Below are 23,584 nucleotides of genomic sequence, written 5' to 3' on the forward strand. Positions count from 1 at the left end.
AATGTCAGATCATTATTCCTTCTAGCTAAGTCATTCCTAGATGTTCTTAGCCTGTTACTCATGGAAGGGTATGGGAGAGTAGTGGTTAAGACCACCCGAGTAAGAGCTTGGGAGGCAAGTAGGACTATGTGACCCTAGGAAAATCAGTTAAGATCTCTGCGACTCAGTTTCCTTATCTCTAAAACTAGAGTTTAAAATATTTACCTTGCAGAGTAGAGGTGACACATATTTAAGCACGGTTCTGAGAAAACGCGGGGTGACTGAGGTCTGAAATATTTGTTGTAGCTGAATCGCAACTCTGCGAGATTGCCAGCCGCTTCCCACCCTCCCCCCATACCCCACCCCCTCCCCCCCGCCATTTTTTCCTGTGTGGATGGTGGGATCGTTAGGTTCCCAGGAATGCGTTCAAATAATGGAAGGGTCAGAGAAGATTCTGTCTCAGGGCTCTAATCCAAGCTCCTAGTTGGCAGTATCGCGCTGCCCCTCCCCCTCCCTTCCCCTGGCCTCCAGTTTTATTCCAGAACTGCTTTTCCGAAGTCGGACCCGTTTACTCTCTTAAATGCAAAATTAGAGAGAATGCTTGATTACAAAGGCCTCTTCCAGTCCTACCATTCATCCAAAACACGTCCCTGTTCACACAGCAGCGAAATAGGGCAGGGAATCTGGAGGAGGGGAAGGAGGGAGAGAGGGAAGAGGGATGGATGGAGGGCGGGGCGGGCTCTGTGCTTTTCTCAATGAAAGCCGAGGCCTCTGTAGATTTGCATAGGAAGCCGACCTCGCCGCTCCATTGGCTGGCGGGTGCGAGCGGGGCGGGGCGGGGCTGCGTGGGCCCAGCTGCGGAGAGGAGTTGGCATTCGAGCCCCGCCCCCGCCTCGGCCCGGCCGGCTCCCGGCTCGCGCTCTTTGCTCCTCCAGCTGTAAGTGGCGGACGCCCAGGCAGCTGCGATAGAGCGGCTCCGGGGGCGGCAGCGGTGGTAGCAGCTGGCACCCCCGCTGCCGCGGTCCGGAGGGTCGCGGAGCACAGAGGCGACTTCCGGCCGCCCTCTGGCCAGCCACAAAAGACGCGGGAGCTGCCGATGAGTGAGGAGGGGGCAGCAAGATTTCGGGCTCTCGGGCCCTGAATGCTTTCACTCAGCTGCAGCCGCCAGGGCCGCTTTGGTGCCTGGGAACTCTTGAGACGCCGGAGGAGAGCAAGGACGCTGAAAACTTGCGCGGCGGGGGCTCGATTCAGGTCCAGAAGTTCAGCGAGAAGTGCAGTCCGAAGACCTCCCGCTGCGGAGGGTCGAAGGAGGGTGCGAGAGAAGGAAGCCGGTGCCCTCGGTCCCCCACCCCTTTTCCCCCCGAGACGAGGAAAAGGAGCTCAGAGGAGCCGAAAGCAGCTCAGGAGGCGGCCAGGACAGCAGACACCAGCTCGAAGCCACAGTTCCCAGCAGGAAAGTTGCAGAGGATTGGCCGCTCGAGAGCGGACACACCACAGCTCAGGCCGCGGGGGACAGGAGAGGACGGTACCCAATTGCCATCTCCCTTCAACCATAGCAGTCTCTCTTGTTCCAGAGCGCGGGGAGCTACGGACGGGGGCGCGGCATTCCGCGCGGCGCGCGAGAGGCACAGGGTCCCAGCTGCCGAGACCTTCGCGCTTCAGGGTCTCTTGACACGCCCCTGAGCCTCCAGCAGCGTTTTGTTGAGATTCTTGCTCGCCTTCTTGCAGTTGGAGGAAAGGGAATCGAGTGCACGCACAATCCCCCTGAGATCAGGTGGAAGGAGCCCTTCAGGACCAACGACTGTTCTGAGCCCCTTCCCATTTGGGGGGGGTGGGGGGAGCGGAGGGCGAGGCTGGATCCCGGGGACTCGGGAGACTAGTATAAACAACCCCCATTTGGCGGGATGGGAGCCATACGGCTTCTGTGGCTGCTGCTGCTGCTGCTTTCACCGGCAGCCTCAGGCTCCGGGACCGGGACCGAGACCGGCCAGCGCGTGGGCTCACCAGCCATGGGGTCGGCGCTGCAGCCCCGGGAGCCGCTCAGCTACTCGCGCCTGCAGAGGAAGAGCCTGGCGGTGGACTTTGTGGTACCCTCTCTCTTTCGCGTCTATGCTCGGGACCTGCTGCTGCCGCCGCCGTCCCCGTCGGAGCCGAGGGCCGGCCGGCTGGAGGCGCGCGGCTCGCTGGCTCTTGACTGCGCCCCACTGCTTAGGCTGGTAGGGCCACCACCCGGCGCCAGCTCTCCCACCCCGGCCCGGGCACGGACGCTGTCCAGGGTGCTGAAGGGAGGCTCGGTTCGCAAGCTCCGGCGCGCCAAGCAGCTGGTGCTGGAACTGGGAGAGGAGGCGATCCTTGAAGGCTGTGTAGGGCCCCCAGAGGAGGCGACTGCGGGGCTGCTCCAGTTCAACCTCACTGAGCTGTTCAGCTGGTGGATTCGCCACGGCGAAGGACGGCTGAGGATCCGCCTGATGCCCGAGAAGAAGGCGTCGGAAGTGGGCAGAGAAGGAAGGCTGTCTGCTGCGATCCGCGCCTCCCAGCCCCGCCTTCTCTTCCAGATCTTCGCGACTGGGACCGGTGAGCAGCTCCCGCCCGAGCGTTTCGGGATTTGGTTTCTTACAGGCATCAATTTGCAACCACTATCAACTAACCCTCGTTTCCAAAACCTCAGCCCGCGGTTCTTAGTTTTCTTTCCTCCTTCCACAAACCTCCTTCCCCAGTTAGACTGTATCTTCTTATTTTCTCCCTGAACGCACTCACTCCCCACGGGACTCTCCTTTCCTCCCCAGCAACCAAGTTGGGAAAAAAGTTTCCTGTTCTTGGAAGAATGACTCTTTCTACTGACTTTACACAGGGTCTCAGCCAAGATTGGATGCCCTTCTTCTGGGGCTCCTGGGACAGTTGAAATCCCTCTAGTCTGTGTTCTGAGAGCTTGGTTCTAGATCTCAAAACTGTTGCCCTTCTTCTTTTCGCTTTGTTCCTCTTCCTGGCCTCCACAGATTTTAGAAATGTGATACACTTTCTTAGGGAATATAGAACTCCTTTTCATATTACTGAATCCCACCCAGCTATCCCATCCAAATGTTGGCTTACCTAGAAATTGCCTCTTCTTCATTAATTCATTCTGCTCTCCACCTAACCCCAGGCTGCTATCCACTCACAGACTCTTGTTCTTCCTCTCAGATGTGTTGGGAGAGCCCCAGAGGAACTAAGGGACAGGGGACAGGAGGGAGCTGTGGAGAGAGGGAGCAAAGTTGCCAAGATTGTTTCCTTTGGGGAGTCACTCTGAAGCCAGGAAGAGACAATAGTTGATTTCCCTTTCTTTCCCTGTCCCCAGTTCCTTCTCTCCAATTCTTAGCTTGAATATCTGCAGCAACAGATCTGGATGACAGTCTCTGGCAGGCCTGTTTTGCTGCAGATCTCTCTGCTGGAGACTCCTGAAATGGGGTTTCTGTTTCATTTACTCTCATTTTCTTCCCATATTCACTGAGTTGGGGGTGTGTATTCAGGCACTTACTTCTAACTCTTCCCATAATATCCTTTGACTGGGAAAACCAGGTGGCTTTGAATGGATGTTTCTCTTGTAAGACCACTGGGGAAAGGCTTGTCAATAAAATACACAATGTAAGTGAATGAGAAAGCACAGAAAAGAAAGCATGACTTTTAAAAGCCTACACTAATTTCATTGGGCAAAACCCAGCATCTTTTCTATCATTCTTGTTGTCAGAAATAAATGAAATTCTTATGCTCCACTAGTTACTAATGTCTTGTATTCATTGGATGGAAAGCATTGGAAAAAAGCCCATTGTAGAGCTACAAGTATCTCCCATGCTTGTCCCAACACACACATGCTCCCACATATACCCAATAGTCTAATGCAGCAGGGATATTCAGAAGCTGAGGTTTCTCAGTCATTGCAGAGAAAGCATACTGGTATGTGGTCCCCATGGAAAACAGAGTCTGGATGCATATTTCAGCGTTAGCATTAGTGGCATTGGCACCTAAAATGACCCCTTTGTGCTCAGTGTTGGAATTTACACTAGCTCATGGTAAGAGACGGGGTCTGATGAATTTGACAGTGCCTTCTGTGAACTGAGATAGGAGGCCAATACTGTTGTCTCACTATAGATACTTTTATTTATTTGGAACTAATTTATTTATTTATATATATTTTAAACGTCTATTGGAGTATAACTGCTTTACAATGGCATGTTAGTTACTGTTTTATAACAAAGTAAATCCGCTATACATATACATATATCCCCATATCTCCTCCCTCTTGCATCTCCCTCCCACTCTCCCTATCCCACCCCTCTAGGTGGGTGTTCACAAACCACCAAGCTGATCTCCCTGTGCTATGCGGCTGCTTCCCACTAGCTATCTATTTTACATTTGGTAGTGTATATATGTCCATGCCACTCTCTCACTTCGTCCCAGCTTACCCTTCCCCCTCCCCATGTCCTCAAGTCCATTCTCTACAACTGCATCTTTATTCCTGTCCTGCCCCTAGGTTCTTCAGAACCATATATATATACATATATATATATATATATATATATATATATTTTTTTTTTTTAGATTCCATACATATGTGTTAGCATACGATATTTGTTTTTCTCTTTTTGGCTTACTACACTCTGTATGACAGTCTCTAGGTCCGTCCACCTCACTACAAGTAACTCAATTTCATTTCTTTTTATGGCTGGGTAATATTTCATTGTATATATGTGTCATATCTTCTTTACCATTCATCTGTCAATGGACACTTAGGTTGCTTGCATGTCCTGGCTATTGTAAATAGAGCTGCAATGAACATTGTGGTACATGACTCTTTTTGAATTATGGTTTTCTCAGGGTATATGCCCAGTAGTGGGATTGCTGGGTCATATGGTAGTTCTGTTTTTAGTTTTTTAGGGAACCTCCATACACTACAGATACTTTTGTAAAGAACAGCTGTGCTTTAATGTTGTCTTGGCTTCTGTGGTTTATACATGCTACGTTCTCTTTTAGTGCTTAATGTTTTTGTAATGGATATAAAAATTATTTCTCTGGGAATGCAGATTTTCTTCCACTTTCATGCCTCTGAGCATCTCTGGAACCTTCCCATCACCTCTTGTTAAATGACCATAGGCTCTAGCAGTCTAGATGTTGCTGATAGGCAAAAGGGGCCCTTTCTACAGCCCTGAACTTACCTACTATAAATAGGCAGGTTGCTTGAAGTTATCAGTGTTGCCTGTGAAGAGTCACACGCTTAATGTTTTTGAAGAATATACTCCAGTCAAGCGTTAGATAGGGAGTTGAAGCTGCCAAGTGAGGGAGTTTCATGTAGAGATTAGTGTGCTCCAGGAGCTTCTCTGCTACTGGCAGTAGGGAAGCACAATGAGCATCCCAAGTCCTCCGTCAGCAACACAGTCCGTTTGGCAGCTGGATCTAGCCCTTATGCATCATTCGATACATCTAGCAATGCTGGTTTTAGAAAGAGCCAGGATTCTGCTATTAAAAGGCTAGAAATTTTGGCCAAGCATTTTTCATCAGGATTGGGATCAAATGATCATTGATGGGATCAAATAAGACACTAAGTGTAACTGGATGAGCTCCCCATGACCTCCAGAGAGACAGACAGCTTAACTGAAAATCACTTCAGGCCTTGTGGTGACCACACTTGAACAGGCTGGACTCTCCTGCTCTGAGACATATGCTGTCTGCAGTTAGGCAGCCGGCCATGCAGGACTAGAGGCCTAGCTTCTCGCTTTACCACTGCCTCCCCAACCTCATTTAGATACAATCTCCACTTCAGACTCCCTGTGGAGGGAGTGGACACACCCTTCCATATCATGTTTCATGTTTGGGGCAGCATACACTATTGTGGTTTCATTCATTTTCTTGTGTGAAAATTGAAGCTTAGGTTCTCACACTTGGATTGATTTTGCTATTTATCATGTTTGAGGAAATGGGTTTCTTCTTTTTATATAGGCTCTGATTTATAGAAAAGGCATTTACCTGTTCAGTGACATAGGATCTTCAATTAAGCAAAAGAAAATAGGCACAACTCAGTAAATTTCTCCCTGCTTCTGCCCAAGTAACTAGTGGTCTGGTCTAGAGGGGCGTGATCTTGCTGATGGGACTATCTGTGGGGAGGGAAGCGGAGAGGATGGGTCTTCTTCCACCCCTTGTGTTGAGGGGCCTGGGGCAGTCCATTTGTCTCAGACTAAAGACAGGGTACCAAACCTGAGCAGGACCATGGCTAAGAATGTGGTGAAAACTGGAAAGCACCTAGTCAGGACAAAGCAATACCTTCATATCATTTGCAGTTTGGGCTCTCTGACAGAACAAAAGAATGTCTAAGAGGCCTTATAATGCATGACATACTAATGTCTTTTCTTTGTGGGTTGTTTTGAATTCATAAATGGGATCGACGTTTTGAAGTCTGAAGTAGTTCCCCAGAGCACCCATTCATGGAAAAGAGGTAGAGAGACAGCTGCTGGGACTGTACAAAATGGTGTGCACTATCTTGGGACAGCCCAAACCACAAAAAAGTTGTCTGCCTGGAGGCTACCACATTGCCCATAGCTCCACTTTGTAACCTGTTTTGTAGATGTTTTGACATCTTGCTTCTGCCGTCCTCCATGCAGAGGCCTAGAGGATAATGACCTGTGAGGTAAGAGGGCCTGTCTCCCTGTTAATACCCTTCTTCCCACTCCAAGAAAGGGGATATATGATTTGGGAGTTTATATGTGCCACGGAGAGGCCTAAGCAATTTAGAGTAGGTGTATGCAATGCAACACCCCTTGACCCTTGACCTCACATAACTGTCAGTCCCTTCCCATTTCATTTCTGGAAAGGGCAAAGAGAGAGAAGGAAGATAGCGAGGAAACTGGAGCTCCCAGAAGGGATATCAGTTATTGGAGGTGAATTGGGAGGGTTGGAATTAGTCCAGAGAAGAGCAGAGAGCTGATTTAAGAGTGGAAGGGACTGATTTATGATGAAAGATGAAAAGAATTAAATATATATGGCTGGGCTAAGTGGCGATGAAGGGAAAGCCATGGTAACAATCTACAAATCTCTGAGGAGGGAAAGTGGCAGTGAAGAAGGAGAGTTATTTAGTGTGGCCCACAGAAGTAATAGGATGAGACTCTCAGAAGGAAACTTCAGGTTGGATATCAGGGAAACCTTATTTTCTGAAATTGATATTCCTCTGGCTATGGAATGGAATTCCAAGGGAGCAAAAGTGTAAGATGAGATGTGGGTCAGACAAGCCACAGCATTCATAATTAATCAGTTCTATATTTTCAAATGTTGAGAAGCCGCAACAGGCAGGACAGCCAGGATGGGGACCAGCGGCAGGAATCAGGATATTTTGGGTTACAACTCTCGAGATTCTCTGGGTATTGATGTTTCCAGGGGGAAAAGAAAATAACTGCATATGTAACTCTGAAGTTTGTGGGAAGTGCTCACAAGAAGATTGTTAGTATCTTGGAAAAAATATTTTGAAATTACTGAGTTTATTCTTCTCTGTCCCTAGATTAAACAGAGTTTTTCTCTGGGGTTTTGGTATATTCAGTAGGGGGAGGCACACTCACCTAGGACTATGCATCTAAGATGCATTTATAGGTGTGTGAGGCATCAAGTCCTTGGGCAAGACAAAAGGTACCCGGGTCTTGAGAAGATGAGATCAGTTCTAGGTTTGGTGAACTCCTACCGGCTACTGAAAACCCTTTGAAATGCTGAGAATATATACAGCTGTTTGAAAGATAGGATTCTTCTAAATCCAGTTGACCCTTTCACAAATTTACAGAAGAGAAATAAGATTCATAAGGGGTTTGTGTGTGGGATGTTGGAGGAGAGTGTTATCGTTAATATAAATGAGTGCTTTTATAAGGCAGTTTGTCTGCTGAAAGTGAAGAGGGATGGGCCTGCGGGTAGGAGAAGAGAAGGAGAGTTGTGTGAGCAAAAGCTGCAGCCTACTGCCACTCTTAACATTACTGCCTGACAACTTCACTTCATAGAAATTTGCCCAGCCTGATTTATAAAGGACATTTTGCTTTTTTAAATAGCCATTCTTGATGTCCTGTTACAGTTGTATGGAACTTTATAATTTATAAATCACTTTAATATTTATTATTGTTACCAATCCTACAGTAGGAAGAGCAAGTATTTGCTTTATTTTATAAATGGAGTAACTGGAATCCAGAAGTTTGATAACACTTTTTCAAGGACATTCAGATAGAAAGTTTTAGAACTGGAAACTTCCATTTATGTGTTGAGAGGTTATGAGTTGCTAGAGGCTGTGGTAGGTACTGACTAGGCCCACAGATCCTGCCTTCAAATCAGAGCTCTTTCCATGACAGGAATCATCTCAAGGTTCATGTTATAAACAACCAAGACATATAAATAGAGGAAAAGCTTTACATTATCTTTGTCAGAAGGCCATACAATAAATATTTGTTGGGCAACAGCCATGACTTGGAAATTTTTCTTAAAATCTTTTTTTTTGAAAGTTGTTTTGTTTGGTTTTTAATTGAGGAGGTGAATTTTTTAAAAAAAATTTATTTATTTATTTGGCTGTGCCGGGTCTTCACTGTGGCACATGGGATCTAGTTCCCCGACCAGGGATCAAACCTGGGCCCCCTGCATTGGGAATGCAGAATCTTAACCACTGGACCACCAGGAAAGTACCACATTTCTTAAAATCTTTAAGGCCCAGTTTCATCATTTGAAAAATAGGTATAGTAATAGTTCCTATCTCAAGATGTCGTCATGAATATTAAATTAGATGATGCATGTATATCCTTAACCCAATGCCTGCCACATCATAAACTGCTCCATCAATATGAACAATTATAATTTTTCCTAGAAGCAGCAACACCCCAGCATCTGGTTGTGTAGGTTGTGTGCTTTACAATTCCAAGGGTTCTATATACATTTTAGCCTATTTGAATGGGGCCATCTGGAGTTGTGCAGTCCTCATGTGTAGCAATATTTGGCAACCCTGGCAGAAACTGTGATACTGTGTGTTCCCCATGCAACTAACTTCTAACTCCTAAGAGATGAGAGTTGAGATCCAGTGGAAATGGGGAGTGGCCAGGGTGGTAGTTTCTATTGTCCAATCATGGTAGGCCTGATTTTCCCAGAAATATAGAAGAGAAGGGGCGTTGAGGTGTGGTATTTACTTTATTCCTATCAACTATTATCCTCTTATAGGTCTTTTGACCTTGAATTCAGTCCAGAGATTCAAGTAGCATATTTACAATCCAATTCTTTGTTCTTCTGTAGAAATAAACCAAGCCTTAACTTTGTGAAAGTATGAAAACTAATGCCAAGGAAGAAAAAGATAGAGGCATTACAGAACAGTGGTTTTTAGATGGTGGATCTTCCCTGAGAGTGATCTGTGCAGTCCAGGCCCCACCATGTCCACAGACCTGCTGGACCACTGGCCTCTGATAACTCCTTTATTGTAATTAGCTGGAGCTGTGCCCTTCCTCTACATTTCTAGCCTCACTCTTCATTGTCAAATGGAGAGATGGAAAGTCCTAAATGGTAATGGACATGAGCCCATGAAAAGCAATTAAATCTTTGAAATTCCATGGAGACACATAGCCCAAGGACTTGAATGGGAAGCTGACTTAGGAAAGTACCTCAACCTAAAATAAGCTGTTAAGCATCTACACTGGATTTTATAGGTGGTGAGTTTTTTTTGTGAGCCAGAGATGAGCCATTGCCTCCAAAAGATGCACATGGACATCATCTGTTCTTGGGAGTAGAAGAAGATAGGTGTTGGTGAGGATGGTTATAGGTCCAGGGGTCATGTGGGGAGAGCTGCAAATAGAACTAGCAAGGAGCCCTGTGGATGCCTTCTTCCTTAGAACCATTGCCTTGTCCTCCCATCTAGGGTGTGGCCAGTGTTTCTTAACCTAGTGATGACCTGGGCTCTTTCACACAGTAAAGGTGTGAGATAGGAGCAGTTAAAAGTGAGTGTTGGCCTGGTGGTGAGGTAGTGGAGGGGGGGTACCCCACTGCCTTTTTGGGTGAGCCACATTTCTCAGAACAACTTTTTTTTTCCTTCAGTAAATCTTGTGATGAATTTTCCAGCTGGACTGTTCTGAGCTTGGGTCCTTTCCCAGGGAAATTCTGTCAGATTCATTTGGTGATATAACCTAGGCATTCCAGAAAGTGGGAGGCCCCAGAACAGGGCAGGAGGAGAGCTCCCTTGGGGCAGATTCACCTAACCAAATGGTTAATTAAGAGTCTTTTTTCCTTGAATCGTCCCTTTCTGGCCAAGTAACAACAGGTGCATGAAGAGGTAGGCAGTCAGAATTCCCTGGAGTAAGGAAAATGCTAAAGGGTAGGTATGAAAAAAAAGTATGAAAGTAAAAAAAGGAAATCTAAGCAAGCTTAAAGGAAATCAGGCAACTAGCCAAAAGAAATCAGAAGGAAAATCTAAACCATTGGCTATATTTTTCGTTTTCTCTTACTTATGTTTTATTCAGTTTTCACTGGAATATAGGTTCATGAGGGTGGGCATGAGCAGAACTCCTCTATAGACCCTTTTTACATTCTCAGCCCAGATAATTCAAATAAATATTCTTTGGTGAACAGAACACTAGATTAGGAGCTAGGAGGCCTAGATCCTTTTATGATATTTTCCTTTATTGGATTTGAAATAGTGTGCAACTCCCTTAAACTCCTTGGGCCTCTGGGTGTTTGTTGCTAAAGGAGATAATACAGATCTTGTCTTGACTACCTCATGGATTCACTATGAGCATTGTATGAGATAACCTATGTGGAAGGCTTCAGTCTGGATTATTCAGAAATAAATACATAGGGCAGTAGAAAAAATGAATATACAAGATCATGAAAGGTACTGAGTTTCTGCTTTATCCATCCATGGTTTCAGCCACCCTTGGTGTTAGGAGCAGCTGTACAAGGTCCCAGACTTTGAGGCAGGCCTTAAGTTTCAGTTAACAGCTCAGAAGAACTGAGAAGGGGTTGTGTAGCCCTTCCCCAAGGTTCCTAAAGTGAGGTTCTTTCATTGAAATCAGCTTCCAGAATTTTCTGGAAATGGATCTCTGGTAGTGGGACATAGGAACCTGTATTTTAGCATCAGAAAATGATTTGTTTTTTAATTAAGGGACAATAAATACAATAAAGTGGATTGAGTGCATTGGTCTTGTGTACAGCTTGATGATAATTCACATATACAACACCCATATAATCACCGTCCAGATGAAGATGCAGAACATTTCTAGCATCCCCAGAAAGCTTGCTCCTGTCCTTTTGCAGTCTGTATCCACCCCCTAACTAAGGTAACCATCCTTATCATCCATTAGTTTTGTCTATTTTTGAATTTTATGTAGATGGAATCATATCATATGTACTATTTTGTGTCTGGCTTTTTTTACTCAACATGATTTCTGTGGGGTTCATCAATGTCGTTGTGTGTACTAGCATTCTTTCTTTCTTTTTCTTAAATTGCTGCATTGTATTCCTTTATATGAATGTAACACCATTTATTTATACATTTTCCTATCAAGGAATTGGACTTGTGCAAAATCAAAAGTAAAAGGTTCTATTCTAAATAATGGGTAAAATAATAATTTAGAGATTTGGGGTTGAAGCCCAAGGCTACTTATTTTCTTCTTTGAACTTCAGTTTTTCTTATTTGTAAAGTGAGAAAAATAATACCCACCTCCCAGGGTTACTGTGATAATTAAATAGGATAAGGCATGTAGTAAGCCCTGACACACAGTTGGTATTCAACAAGTGTTAGTTTTTTCCCCAGTTCTTGATTATATTTCTTCCATTGGTGGCCAGAATGGATTCTTCAAAAGCTTCCTAAAGCAGGGAAGGGGGGGCCTTGTTACAAATGAGGTCATTAACTCACAGAGGGAAAAGTAACAACCAAGGACCATGTAAGTTACATGTAATAACTCAATTTTATTTTAAATAAGTAAAATATTTTAAATAAAACAAATATTTCTTGCACTCAGTCAAAATTAACAAATAAAATATTCAATAAATAAATCAAAAATTTCAAAACTCTTTGGTCTTATATTCAGGTCAAAGAATAGAAAAAAATGTAGAGGGGACAGAAAAAGGTGGGCAGAAACACAACAATATTTATATAAAGAGAGAGAGAAAAATGAGAATGACAGAGATATAAGTGGAGAAACTGAGAGAGGAATGTATAAGAAGAGGCAACCCAGGAAAACAGAGGGCAGGAATTATCTTCTGGACACTGAGATGCATAGATATAGAAAACGAGACCAAAAGAGTGACAGAAAGAGAAAGGGGAGAGGGGGAGGGAAGGAGAAGGGGAGGAACACTTGATTAGTTTTGCCCTGGTGTCTGAACTTATGACCAACGTTATATAATGGTTAGTTTCAATTTTATTGAAGTATAACTCACATATAATAAAGTGCACCTGTTTGATTTGTTTGAGAAATGTATACATCTGTGTAACCACCGTCTTACTTATTACAGTATATAGAACATTTCTGTCAACCCCGAAAAGGTCTTTCTTGACCTTTTGCAGTGAACCCCCTGTACGTCCTGCCCTAGGCAATGTCTGATTTTATTTCTATCGCAGTAGATTAGTTTTGTCTGTTCTGGAGGTTCATATAAATGGAGTCATACAGTATATTCTCTTTTGTGTCTGGCTTCTTTCACTTAAGATTCCAGTGCTTTTAAGATTTTGTTGTGTAGTTGTGTGTATTAGTAGTTTGTTTCTTTTTATTGCTCAATAGTATCTCATTGTATGAACATACAAGTTGATCCTTGAACAACACGGGTTTGAAGTGCGAGGGTCCACTTATATGTGGATTTTTTTCAACAGTAAATACTACACAGTCCGCAGTGGTTTGAATCCACTGATGTGGAACGACAGATATGGAGGAACTGAACCCTGTATTGGGAGGGCCAAATATAAATTATATGCAGATTTTCAACTGTAAGGAGGGTAGGTGCCCCTAATTTCTGCATTGTTTAAGGGTCAACTGTATTACAATTTATTCATCCATTCATCTGTTGATGGGCCATTAAATTGTTTCAAGTTTGGGGCTCTCATGACTAAAGCTGTTATGAACATTTTGTGTATAATTCATTTTGTGGACATATGTTGTCAATTCTCTTAAATCAATTATGGAATTGTTGGATTGTATGGTAAATGCATGTTTAACATTATTAGAAATTGAAAAACTATTTTTCCAAGGTAGCTGTACCATATTATACTCTCATCAGTGATGTATGAGAGTTCTACTTGTTCCATCCACATCCTTGAAAATACTTGGTATTGTCAGTGTGTGGTGGCATTTCATTGTGGTTTTAATTTGTATTTCTATGTATTGGTTATCCAACATTGCATAGGAAATCACCCCCAAAGTTAGTGGCTCAAAATAATAATAAATAATTTATTATCTTTTATAGTTCCTGTGAGTTAGGAATTTGGGAAAAGCCTGACTTGGTGCTTTTTGCGTTGAGTCTCTCATTGTGGGCAGATATCAGCCAAAACTGCAGTCATCTTAAAGCTTGACTGTGGCTGCAGGATTTACTTACAAGGTGCTTTGCTCACATGGCTGGCCATCTGATGCTGGCTACTGATGAGGTCTCAGTTCTTCACCAGGTGGTCCTCTCCACAGGACTGTTGGAACATCCTTGTGACCTGGTGTCTGGCTTGCCTCAGACTGAGCTTCTATTGAGGTGATCATATGGTATTTCTACTTCTACTTTATTTTTTTTATAAATATGATGAACTACAGTATTTAATGTTCAAATGTTAAATTAGCTTTAAATTCCCTGGATAAACCCCACATGGGCATGACTTATTCTCCTTTTTACATATTGTTGGATCAGCTCACTAATACCTTGTTGAGGATTTCTGCATGTTCATGAAGATTACTGGTCTATAGATTTCTTTTCGTGTCTTTGACAAGTTTTAGGGTCTAGGTAATGCTGGGATCATAAAATGAGTTGGGAAGTGCTCCCTCTTCTTTTTCCTGGAAGAGAATTGTAGTTTTTTCTTTCTTCAAATATTTTTAGTAGAATTTGTTACTGAAGCCATCTTGGCTTGGTGTAGTCTTTGCTGGAGTGTTTTTTTTTTTTTTTTTTTTTTTTTTTGGCGGTACGCGGGCCTCTCACTGTTGTGGCCTCTCCCGTTGCGGAGCACAGGCTCCGGATGCGCAGGCTTAGCGGCCATGGCTCACAGGCCCAGCCGCTCCGCGGCATGTGGGATATTCCCGGACCAGGGCACGAACCCGTGTCCCTGCATCGGCAGGCAGACTCTCAACCACTGCGCCACCAGGGAAGCCCCTGCTGGAGTGTTTTTAATTACTAAGTAGATTTATTTAATAATTATAGGATTATTCAGATTATCTGTTTATTTTTGAGTGAATTTTAGCAGTTTGTTTGTATCCTTAAAGAAACTGGTTCATTTCATCTTATTTGTTGAATTAATGCAAGTTAGGTTGTTCATAATATTCCCTTATTTTTTTATGTCTTTAGGGTCAGTAGTGATGTCCCTTCTTTTACTCTTGATGCTGGTAACTTGCATCATCTCTCTCTTTTCTTTGTCATCATTCTGGCTAGAGAATGACCAATTTACCAATTTTATTGAATTAAAAAGAAAAACTTTTGTGATATTGATTTCTTCTATATTATTTTTCTTATTCAAATTTCATCAATTTCTGCTCTGGTTTTATTATCTTTCCTTCATTTGCCTGGGGTTTAATTTGCTCTAATTGTTTCTAGTTTCTTAAGATCATTGATGTGAGATTTTTTCCCTCTATTTCAAATATAATCATGTAATGCTAAAATTTCCCCCTAGTAACTGCTTTAGCTGCATCGTACAAATTTCATTATGTTGTAATGAAATTTCATTTATATTCAATTGAAGTATTTTCTAATTTTCCATTTGGCTTTCTCTTTGACCCATGGTTTTATGTATAAGTATGCTTTATTTCTTAATATTTGGAGGATTTTCCAGATATCTTTCTTTCACTGATTGCTAGTTCAATTCTGATATGGTCTGAGAATATATTTGGTTTGCTTTCAATAATTTAAAATTTGTTAAGGTTTATTTTATGGCCCTTATCTTGCTGAATTTCCATGTATACTTGAAAAGAACATGTTTTCTGTTATTGTTCAATCAATATCAATTAGGTCAATTTGGTTAATAGTGTTGTTCAGGTCTTTTATATCCTTGGTTTTCTGTCTGTTTGTTATATGTGTCACCAATAGAGGAGTGCTAAAGTCTCTAGGTTTTTGTTTGCCTCTTTCTCCTTTCAATTCTATCATGTTTTGCTTCTCTATTTTGAAGCTCTGTTATTTTGAAGCTCTGTTATTATGTGCCTACACATTTAGGATTGGTATGTATTCTTCATAATTTGCCTCTTTGATTTTATGCAATATCTCTTTTTATCTCTAATGATTTTCATATTTTGAAATTTCTTTGATATTAATATAGCCATTCAGCTTTCTTTTGATTAGTGCTAACATGGTTTATCTGTTCTATCCTTTACTTTTAATCTATGCATTTATTTAAAGTATATTTCTATTGAAAACATATGGTTGGATTTTATGTGTTTTTTTAAAATTCAGTCTCATAATGTCTATCTTTTACTTGGTGTGTTAGACCACTTGTATTTAATGTTATATTTGATATGGTTGGATTTAGATCTACGATTTTTATTATTATTATTATCATTATTATTCTGTCTCTCTGTTTTTTGTTTTTCTCTTGTCCCTTTCCTGGCACCTTTTGAGTTAGTTGAATATTTTTCAGTTTTAATTTATCTATTTTTTTGCTACATCTCTTTGTATTATTATTTTAGTATTTGCTCTTGGGATTTTATATATGTATAGACTTTCACAGTTTATTTTGAGTTGACAGTTTAGTACTTCAAGTAAAATATGGAAGGCTTACAACTATATATGTCCCTTTATCCACCCCCTTAATATTATAGTTGTCATATGTGTTATATCTACATAACTTAAAATCCTGCTAGACAATATTTACACTTTTTTCTTTTAGCAGTTATTCGTATTTTAAATAACTCAAGAGGAGAAAAGTTGCCCTTTATATTTACTCAGATACATACCATTTCTTTTGTTTTTCCTTCTTTCTTAAAGCTCCAAATTTCCCTATTTTATCATTTTCCATCAATCTAAAGAATTCCCTTTTGAATTTCTTTTAGAGCAGGCCTTCTGGTAACAAATTCTCTTAGTTTTTCCCTTATCTGAATGTCCTTATTCCCCCTTCATTTATGAAGAATATTTTTACTGGGCACAGAGTTCTGGGTTGACAGTTCTTTTCTTTTTGCTCTTTAAGAATGTTGTTCCTCTCTTTCATAGTTTCTGGTGAGCATTCTGTCATTAAATTGTTCTTCCCTATATGTAGCTATTTTCAAGATTTTTCCTTTGTCATTGGTTTTCAGAAGTTTTATTATGATGAATCTGTGCATGAAATTTTATTTGATTCTCTCCTCTTTGCAATTTGTTGAGATTCTTGATCTGTAAATTTAGGTCTTCCATGATATTTGGGGAGTTTTTCAGCCATTATTTCCTTTTTTTTCCCCCTGCACCAATATCTTTCTACTCCCCTATAGTACTCTAATTGTACGACTATTAGACCTTTTGATATTGTCTCACATGCTCTTGAGGCTCTGCTAATTTATTTTTTCAAAAATTTTTTCTTTCAGTTCTGCAGATTGGACAGTTTCTATGATCTGTCTTCAAGTTTACTGAATCTTTACTCTGTCATCTCCATTTTGTGATAATTTTTTTTAATTTTAGATATATTTTTCAGTTTAAATTTTTCATTAAAAAAAGTTCTGGGCTTCCCTGGTGGCGCAGTGGTTGAGAGTCCGCCTGCCGATGCAGGGGACACGGGTTTGTGCCCCGGTCCGGGAAGATCCCACATGCCGTGGAGCGGCTAGGCCCATGAGCCATGGCCGCTGAGCCTGTGCATCCAGAGCCTGTGCTCCGCAACGGGAGAGGCCACAACAGTGAGAGGCCCGCGTACTGCAATTAAAAAAAAAAAAAAAATTTATTTACCTACTGAGAACCACCTTTCCATCTCTTTTCCAGAATGTTTATGTTTACCTCATGGAACATAGTTAAAACAGCTTCTTTAAAGTCTTTGATAATTTCAGCAACTGATCATCTTGTTTTTAGCATCTGTTGATTATCTTTCTCCTTAAGAATTGGTCACTTTTTTTGTTCTTCTTTACATTTTGAGTAGTTTTAGGTTGCATCCTGGAAAATTTGAACATTATGTTGTTTGGTCTGATACTTGAGTGTGGTTTAAACCTTAGTTTTGTTCTTAAAGCCTTTGTTTTGTTGCTTTGAGTCTGTCCACACAAGTGCCGCTCACAGGTGAGCTGGAACCTTGGGTCATTTTCTTTACAGAATTAACATATTTCCTTCTCCATCTCTCTCCTCTTCTAGATTTTCCTTAAACTCACAGTTTTACCCACTTGTACTACTGTGGCACAACTCCTGCAACTAGGGTTGCCTTCAGGCAAAACAGAGAGATAAAGAGAAACAAAACAGGGATTCTCTCCATACTCTTTGGCCTGCAGGGGTCCCTTTTACCCAGTCTTCTGGCCTGAAAGATGTGTTTTTTACAGGGTTTCTATTAGAATTTTGGCTGCTGACACCACCAGCTAAGCTAACTCTCTTGAGGGCTTATCATGAAATGAGAAAAAAAGAGAAGAACAAGCAAAGAAATGGAGATCTCCCTCCATACTCTCTGGATCACAGGGCCCTTTTCCTGGCCTTTTGGCCAGAAAGAAAGGATTTCTCCTTATGAGTTGCTTTTCCAAGTTTTGACTTTCATCCTCAATATTCCTGGTTTTATTTACTTTTCAGAGTCCCTTGATAGTTGTTTTTGTATTTTGTCCAGAGTTTTTGGTTGTCAGCTGCAGGATAATAGGATTTAGTGGGCTTACTCCATCTTGGCTGTAGTAGAAGTTCCTTGTTCCTTTTTGAATCACTTTCCATCTACAATATTTTTCTTTCTTCCATTAATATTTAGTGTTGTACCATTCTTCTGTATTTAAATTTGTTCAGATTCTGTTTGCTGAAAGTGTCTTTATTTTGCTTTTATTTCTGAAGATTTTCACTGGATATACTTTTAGGTTGATAGCACTTTAGTGTTGTCCTGTTGTTACATGGTTTGCATTGTTTCTGATCAGAAATCAGAGAAATTTTAATCTATATTTCCCCTTCTGTTTCCCTCCCTACCATCCCATGGTTGCTTTAGGATTTTGTGTTTATCATGGGATTTCAGCAATTTGATTATTATGTGTATTGTGGTTTTCTTTATGTTTTTCTTGCTTGGGATTTGCTGAGCAACTCTTGGTTCTGTAGGTTTATATTTTTCATCATATTTGGAAAATTTTCAAACATTTTTTCTGCTCCCTATTCCTAAGAATCTAATTACAATTATGTTATACAATTAATGTATTCCCACATTTCATTAAGGGTCTATTAATTTTTTTCAGCCCTCTTTCTCTCTCCACTCTGGATAGATTTTTTTGCTTGTTTTAAAGTTCATTCCCTTTTAAAAAAAATTTATTTATTTATTTTTGCTGCGTTGGGTCTTCATTACTGCGCACAGGCTTTCTCTAGTTGCAGCGAGTGGACGCTACTCTTCGTTGCAGTGCGAGGACTTCTCATTGCGGTGGCTTCTCTTGTTGCGGAGCACAGGCTCTAGGTACACAGGCTTCAGTAGTTGTGGCACGTGGACTCAGTAGCTGTGGCTCATGGGCTCCAGAGCACAGGCTCAGTAGTTGTGGTGCACGGGCTTAATTGCTCCATGGCATGTGGGATATTCCCGGACCAGGGCTCAAACCTGTGTCCCCTGCATTGCAGGTGGATTCTTAACCACTGCACTACCAGGGAAGCCCAAAGTTCATTCCCTTTTCTTCTACAGTGTCTAATCTGCTGGTAAACCAGCCCATCTAATATATTTTCAGTTTTGATATTATATATATTTTTAGCTCTAGAATATCTACTTCCATTTATGTTTCTCTCCTCATTATGTTTATGTTTTTTTAAAAGTCCCGAACATATTTATAATAGCTGCTTTAAAGTTCTTTCTGAGGCAGTCTGGTACCATGGGAAAGAGCACAGCCATTAGAATCAAACTTCCTGGGTTCAGATCTTAGCCTTAATGCCTAGAAGCTGGGCTGATCGTAGGCAAGTTACTTATTAACCTTTCTGGGCTTCAGTTTCCTCAAAATGGTACAAAGAGATTATCTCTCTTGTAGGGCTATTGTGAGAATAAATGAGATAATACCTAAAGCTATTAAAACAATAGTGCCTTGCACATAATAAGCACTCAATAAACATTGACTGTTATAATTTTTTAAGTTCCTTTCTGCTAATTAAATTATTTCTGTCATTTCTGTGTCTGTTTCTATTGACCAGTTTTTCTCTTGGTTAAATGTCACATTTTTCTGCTTCTTTGTATACCTAGTAATTTTTTGTTGGATGTTGCATATTACAAATATTACATTGTTGAGTATGTGGATTTTGTTGTCTTCATTTAAAGACTGTTAGCTTTTGTTTGCCAGGCAGTTAATTTACTTGCCCATCAATTTGATACTTTCAAGGATTATTGTCAAGTTTTACTAAAGGAGTTTAGAGGAGCCTTTATTCTATGGTTAATTTAGGTGTCGTCTTAAGATTTGGCCTTTCTACGGTCTCCATTGAAAGCCTTAAGTGTTCAATGAGGTTTTCTACTCTGGTTATTAAGCACTTAAACATTTCCCAGTTCTATGTGAGCTGCAGAAGTTTTTCAGCTTGCACTTCCCTCAAAGGTGTTCTTTTCCTGGTGACTATTCTTTACCCAGCCTTGTGTAATCTCATCCTATGAATGCAACTTAATACTCAGCCAAAGACTCAGGGGGACCCCTGTGCAGTTTTATGGAGTGTTTTATCTCTCTCCATCTATATGTTCCTTCTCTGGTTTGCTCCCTGATAATTCAAGCTGCCTCAGCCTTCCCAAACTCTGCTGTCTATTACCTCAGGCCTGTGAGACCACGACGCTCTATTTGGATCTCTCCTTCCTGTATCAGGGTGTGGTAAATGCCTCCAGGCAGAAAATCAGGGCAATGCTAAGGCCTACCACATTTTATTTTCCCTCTCTCAAGGATTATAATCCTGTGCTACTGATTATCCAATAAAAACAGTTTTTTCATATATTTTGTCAGCTTTTTATAATTTTACAGCTTTTTATGACAGAAGGGCTAATCCAGTGCTTGTTGAGTACTCCGTCATGGCTGGGCATCTGTATGATGAATTTGGAGATCAGAGTCATATTGGTTTGTTTCCAGAGAAACAAACCCCATGTAAAAAGATGTGAAAAAAGAGGGAAGAAAAGTGAAGGGAAAGAATACAGAAGACCTAGTTTCTATGTTGTTGATTCCCAGCAGTAGATCCACAGAGAATCTCTCTCCCACACCTTCCCCTGGCTCCAGGTACACCCAGAGTTGTCCAACTCCTGCTGCCACCAGTAGCAGAACTGGTCCATTTTACTCAGTGAGCCCATTTTGATTCCTTCTTCCAGGTTTTAGGTTTAAAAGCACATGGAAAGACCACATTTCTAACCAAAGATGGAAGAGAAAAGTGTTTCTTTGAAACTGATCAAATGCAATTAAGGCAGAATATCCAATTCACATACCTTTGATTAACCTTTACCTAGAGAGAAATGATTGGTGATTAAGAATTAGATGAGGTGAATAATTATATCAGGAATCTGCCTTCGAAGAAATCTCTTTCAGCACTAGAGAAAAAGTTCATAAAAAACATACAGATGAGAGGGCTCACCAAAGAGAAATCAGACAAAGGAATTCTTTTTATGGATACCTATAAGTTTGGACTTTTGCCTGAGGAAATGCTATTTATTGGTTTGTTTTTTTACTGAGCACTTACCAAGTTGAATGAAATAAAATCTCTTTCTCCCAGGAGGAGTTCACAACTAGCTGGGGAGAAAAGGCAGACAAGGCATGCTATTAAATAACTCCAGTGAAAGGTAGCACTTGAATGGTGGACAAATGATGCAAGTGGTTATAGTGGTTCAGTGGAGGCTTGGAGAGGTCAGTTCCTGCTGGGGTGATGAGGGACAGGTTCAATCTGTACCTCCAGATCCCAAAAACCATTGCTTTACAGTCTGATGAGCTCCACTTGTTCAGTGCATGATAGGAGGGGTGAAGTTCCTCTGAGACAGGAAATTATACCTCTGAAATTTTAGAAAGAATAAACTTATTACCTTTTGGCAGGGAGCCAAGTCAAAGGATATCTACTGAGAATGATGGTTTTCTTTTGGGATTATGATAGAAGTGAGTTAGAAAAAACGTCCAGAAGGAGGTGATTTGAGAGGTCTTGGAGTGAGTACATAATTAGACTTGAAAAAGAGAAGGGCAAAGGACCTTTCAAGTTGGGGCAATAACAGAAAATAATGCCCAGAGGAAGAACAACTGGTTAGAGAGAAAGAGAGACAGACTGACTCTGTGATGTGTGTGTGTGTGTAAGAAAGTAGGGCTAGCCAGAACAGAAAGGTCTAAGGAGTATTGGGGGTTGAGGGGCTGGGTACTGAGTCAGATACTCTGAATTAGATGTGGGACTGCCTTATTGAGTCAAGAATTTACATTTGATGCTGAAGAAATCAGAAAGTGTTTAGTTCTTGAGAAGGGGTGATGCATGTTGATTGCACATTGACTGAAGATTCTTTAGGAAATGTAGTTTGGTCATGGGTTTCAGGCCTGGACCACAGGGAGGGCTGGTAGTTGGATCTGAGCCCTGAGAGGCTGTCCCACTGGCTCAGGAATGAGGGACTCAGAGACACCGAGATGTGAGGGGAACAAAATGGAAGAAGTCAAAGGTCGAAGGTTTTGGGCCGGGGACGCTGTAGACTGGTAGTGTTACTGATAAAGCAGACAGTCAGAATGAGGATCTGGTCTGGGGGAGAGTGGCTAGCATGATAACAGTTGTAGTGGGCATCCATCTGAGGATCAGGTTATCTGGTGTGCACATGGACATATGGAGTGGAAACAGGAACAAGTGAGAGGTCCAGACAGAAGATATGGATGTGGGAGCTATTTACATGGAAGGAAGGTCACACCTAAGATTTAAGAAAGTTCAGAATTAGGCAGTGGAATGGAGTCAATGATGTTATCAGAAAGAACTTTCTTACAAGAAGGAAGAGAGGCCGCTGGATTGTGTGGTGTCATGGAAACTGAGGGAGACAGATGTTCCATAGATGGAGTAGAAAGGTCATTGTGTTTGACTAAGAGCCTTCTGGAGAGCAGTCATAGGCACAAGGAAGTTTAGAAGCAGTGCTGAGAAATTGGAGCAAAATGTGCTTATGTAATAGTTCAAGGAATCTATCTGTGAAAGGAAGAAGAGAAGAGAAAGAGACTGAGATGTCAGTGATGTTAGAGGGTTCAGCAGAATGAAGAAAGGGTGTATTAAGGATAGATGAAACTTCTTACTGTTGAAAATCAGGAGGGGAAAAGCTAAAGAGAAAGGAAGCTTCAGGTACCAGAAGGAAAGGGGATAATTGTGTAGCAAGACCACTCAATCTAGGCATTGCTGACTCTTATACAGGGCTCAGATGCCATTCCATCCAGGCTCTGTCTGCTTCTGCAGTCTCTTCTTTAATAGTGTTCCTGCCATTTCATCTTTTAAAATATGTCTGGGAGATGGGGAATCACTGTTTTATGAGGCTGCCCTGTGCTTGCTGGACAGATTTGTTGGAAAAATATTTAATACTAGCTGAATCCTACTCCTCCGTAACTTAATACTAATGGTAACAGCTACCACTGAACAGTTTTACAGATTACTGTATTTAGTCCTCACTATAGCACAGTAAGGTTGATTTTATTATTATTCCCATTTTATTAGTTATTCCCAGATAACTAAGTCTCAGAGAGGTTAAGTCTGGCCAAGGTCACATAGCTAAGGAGAAAAGGACCTGGTATTTGAATCCCAACCAGTTTAACTCTGCCCCTATAATCGCTATGTCTTATTGCTCCTACTTGTGACTGTTATTCGTTCCCCAAGTAGTGTCCTTTCTCCAATATGAGGGCCCTTTAAATGTTTGAAGTCAGTTATCCTACATATGCTGGATAATTTCCTTTGTCTCCTCCTTCTTTTCTTTCTCTTCCTTTTTCTCACCTTTTTCTTTTCTTTTTTTTAAATTGTTAATTCAACAAATAATTATTGAGCACCTTAAGAATATCAGACACTGTGGTAGGTGATGCACAGATAGCAATGAATAAAACAGACCAAGGCTTTGCCCTCATGGGGTTTATAGACTGTGGAGGGAAGCATATTGAGTGTGCAAATTAACAAATACATATATAATAAGAAAAGATAATGAGTGCTGTGAAGAAAACAGACATTCTAGCCTCCCTTATCAGTTTTCCTCATAAACTCTGGGTTTCAGAGGGCTCACTATGCTTCTTTCCTCCTGACGCCTTCTCCTCTTAAGGGGTGTCCTTCAAATGAGGACAATATCTGCTGCTGTGATCTGATCATTGTGGAGCATGTTGAGGCTCTTAACTGGGAGTCCTTGTGATACTGCGGCTTAGAGGTAGGAATGGGCAGA

At 41.6% G+C, this 23,584-nt stretch overlaps 1 protein-coding gene across 1 annotated transcript in view; it reads left to right on the top strand.

The window, feature by feature from the left end:
- Window positions 1-1,883: 1,883 nt before the first annotated feature.
- Window positions 1,884-23,584, top strand: part of ALK (ALK receptor tyrosine kinase) — a gene marked incomplete at both ends in the record, with an annotated part of 722,458 nt that continues 700,757 nt past the window's right edge. Inside the window, one exon of the mRNA XM_079720718.1 lies at window positions 1,884-2,553. Coding sequence (XP_079576844.1) covers window positions 1,884-2,553 — 670 coding nt within the window. The remainder of the gene's footprint in view (window positions 2,554-23,584) is intronic.

Source organism: Hyperoodon ampullatus (assembly GCF_949752795.1).
Source record: "Hyperoodon ampullatus genome assembly, chromosome: 15".
Taxonomy (NCBI): Eukaryota; Metazoa; Chordata; class Mammalia; order Artiodactyla; family Ziphiidae; genus Hyperoodon; species Hyperoodon ampullatus.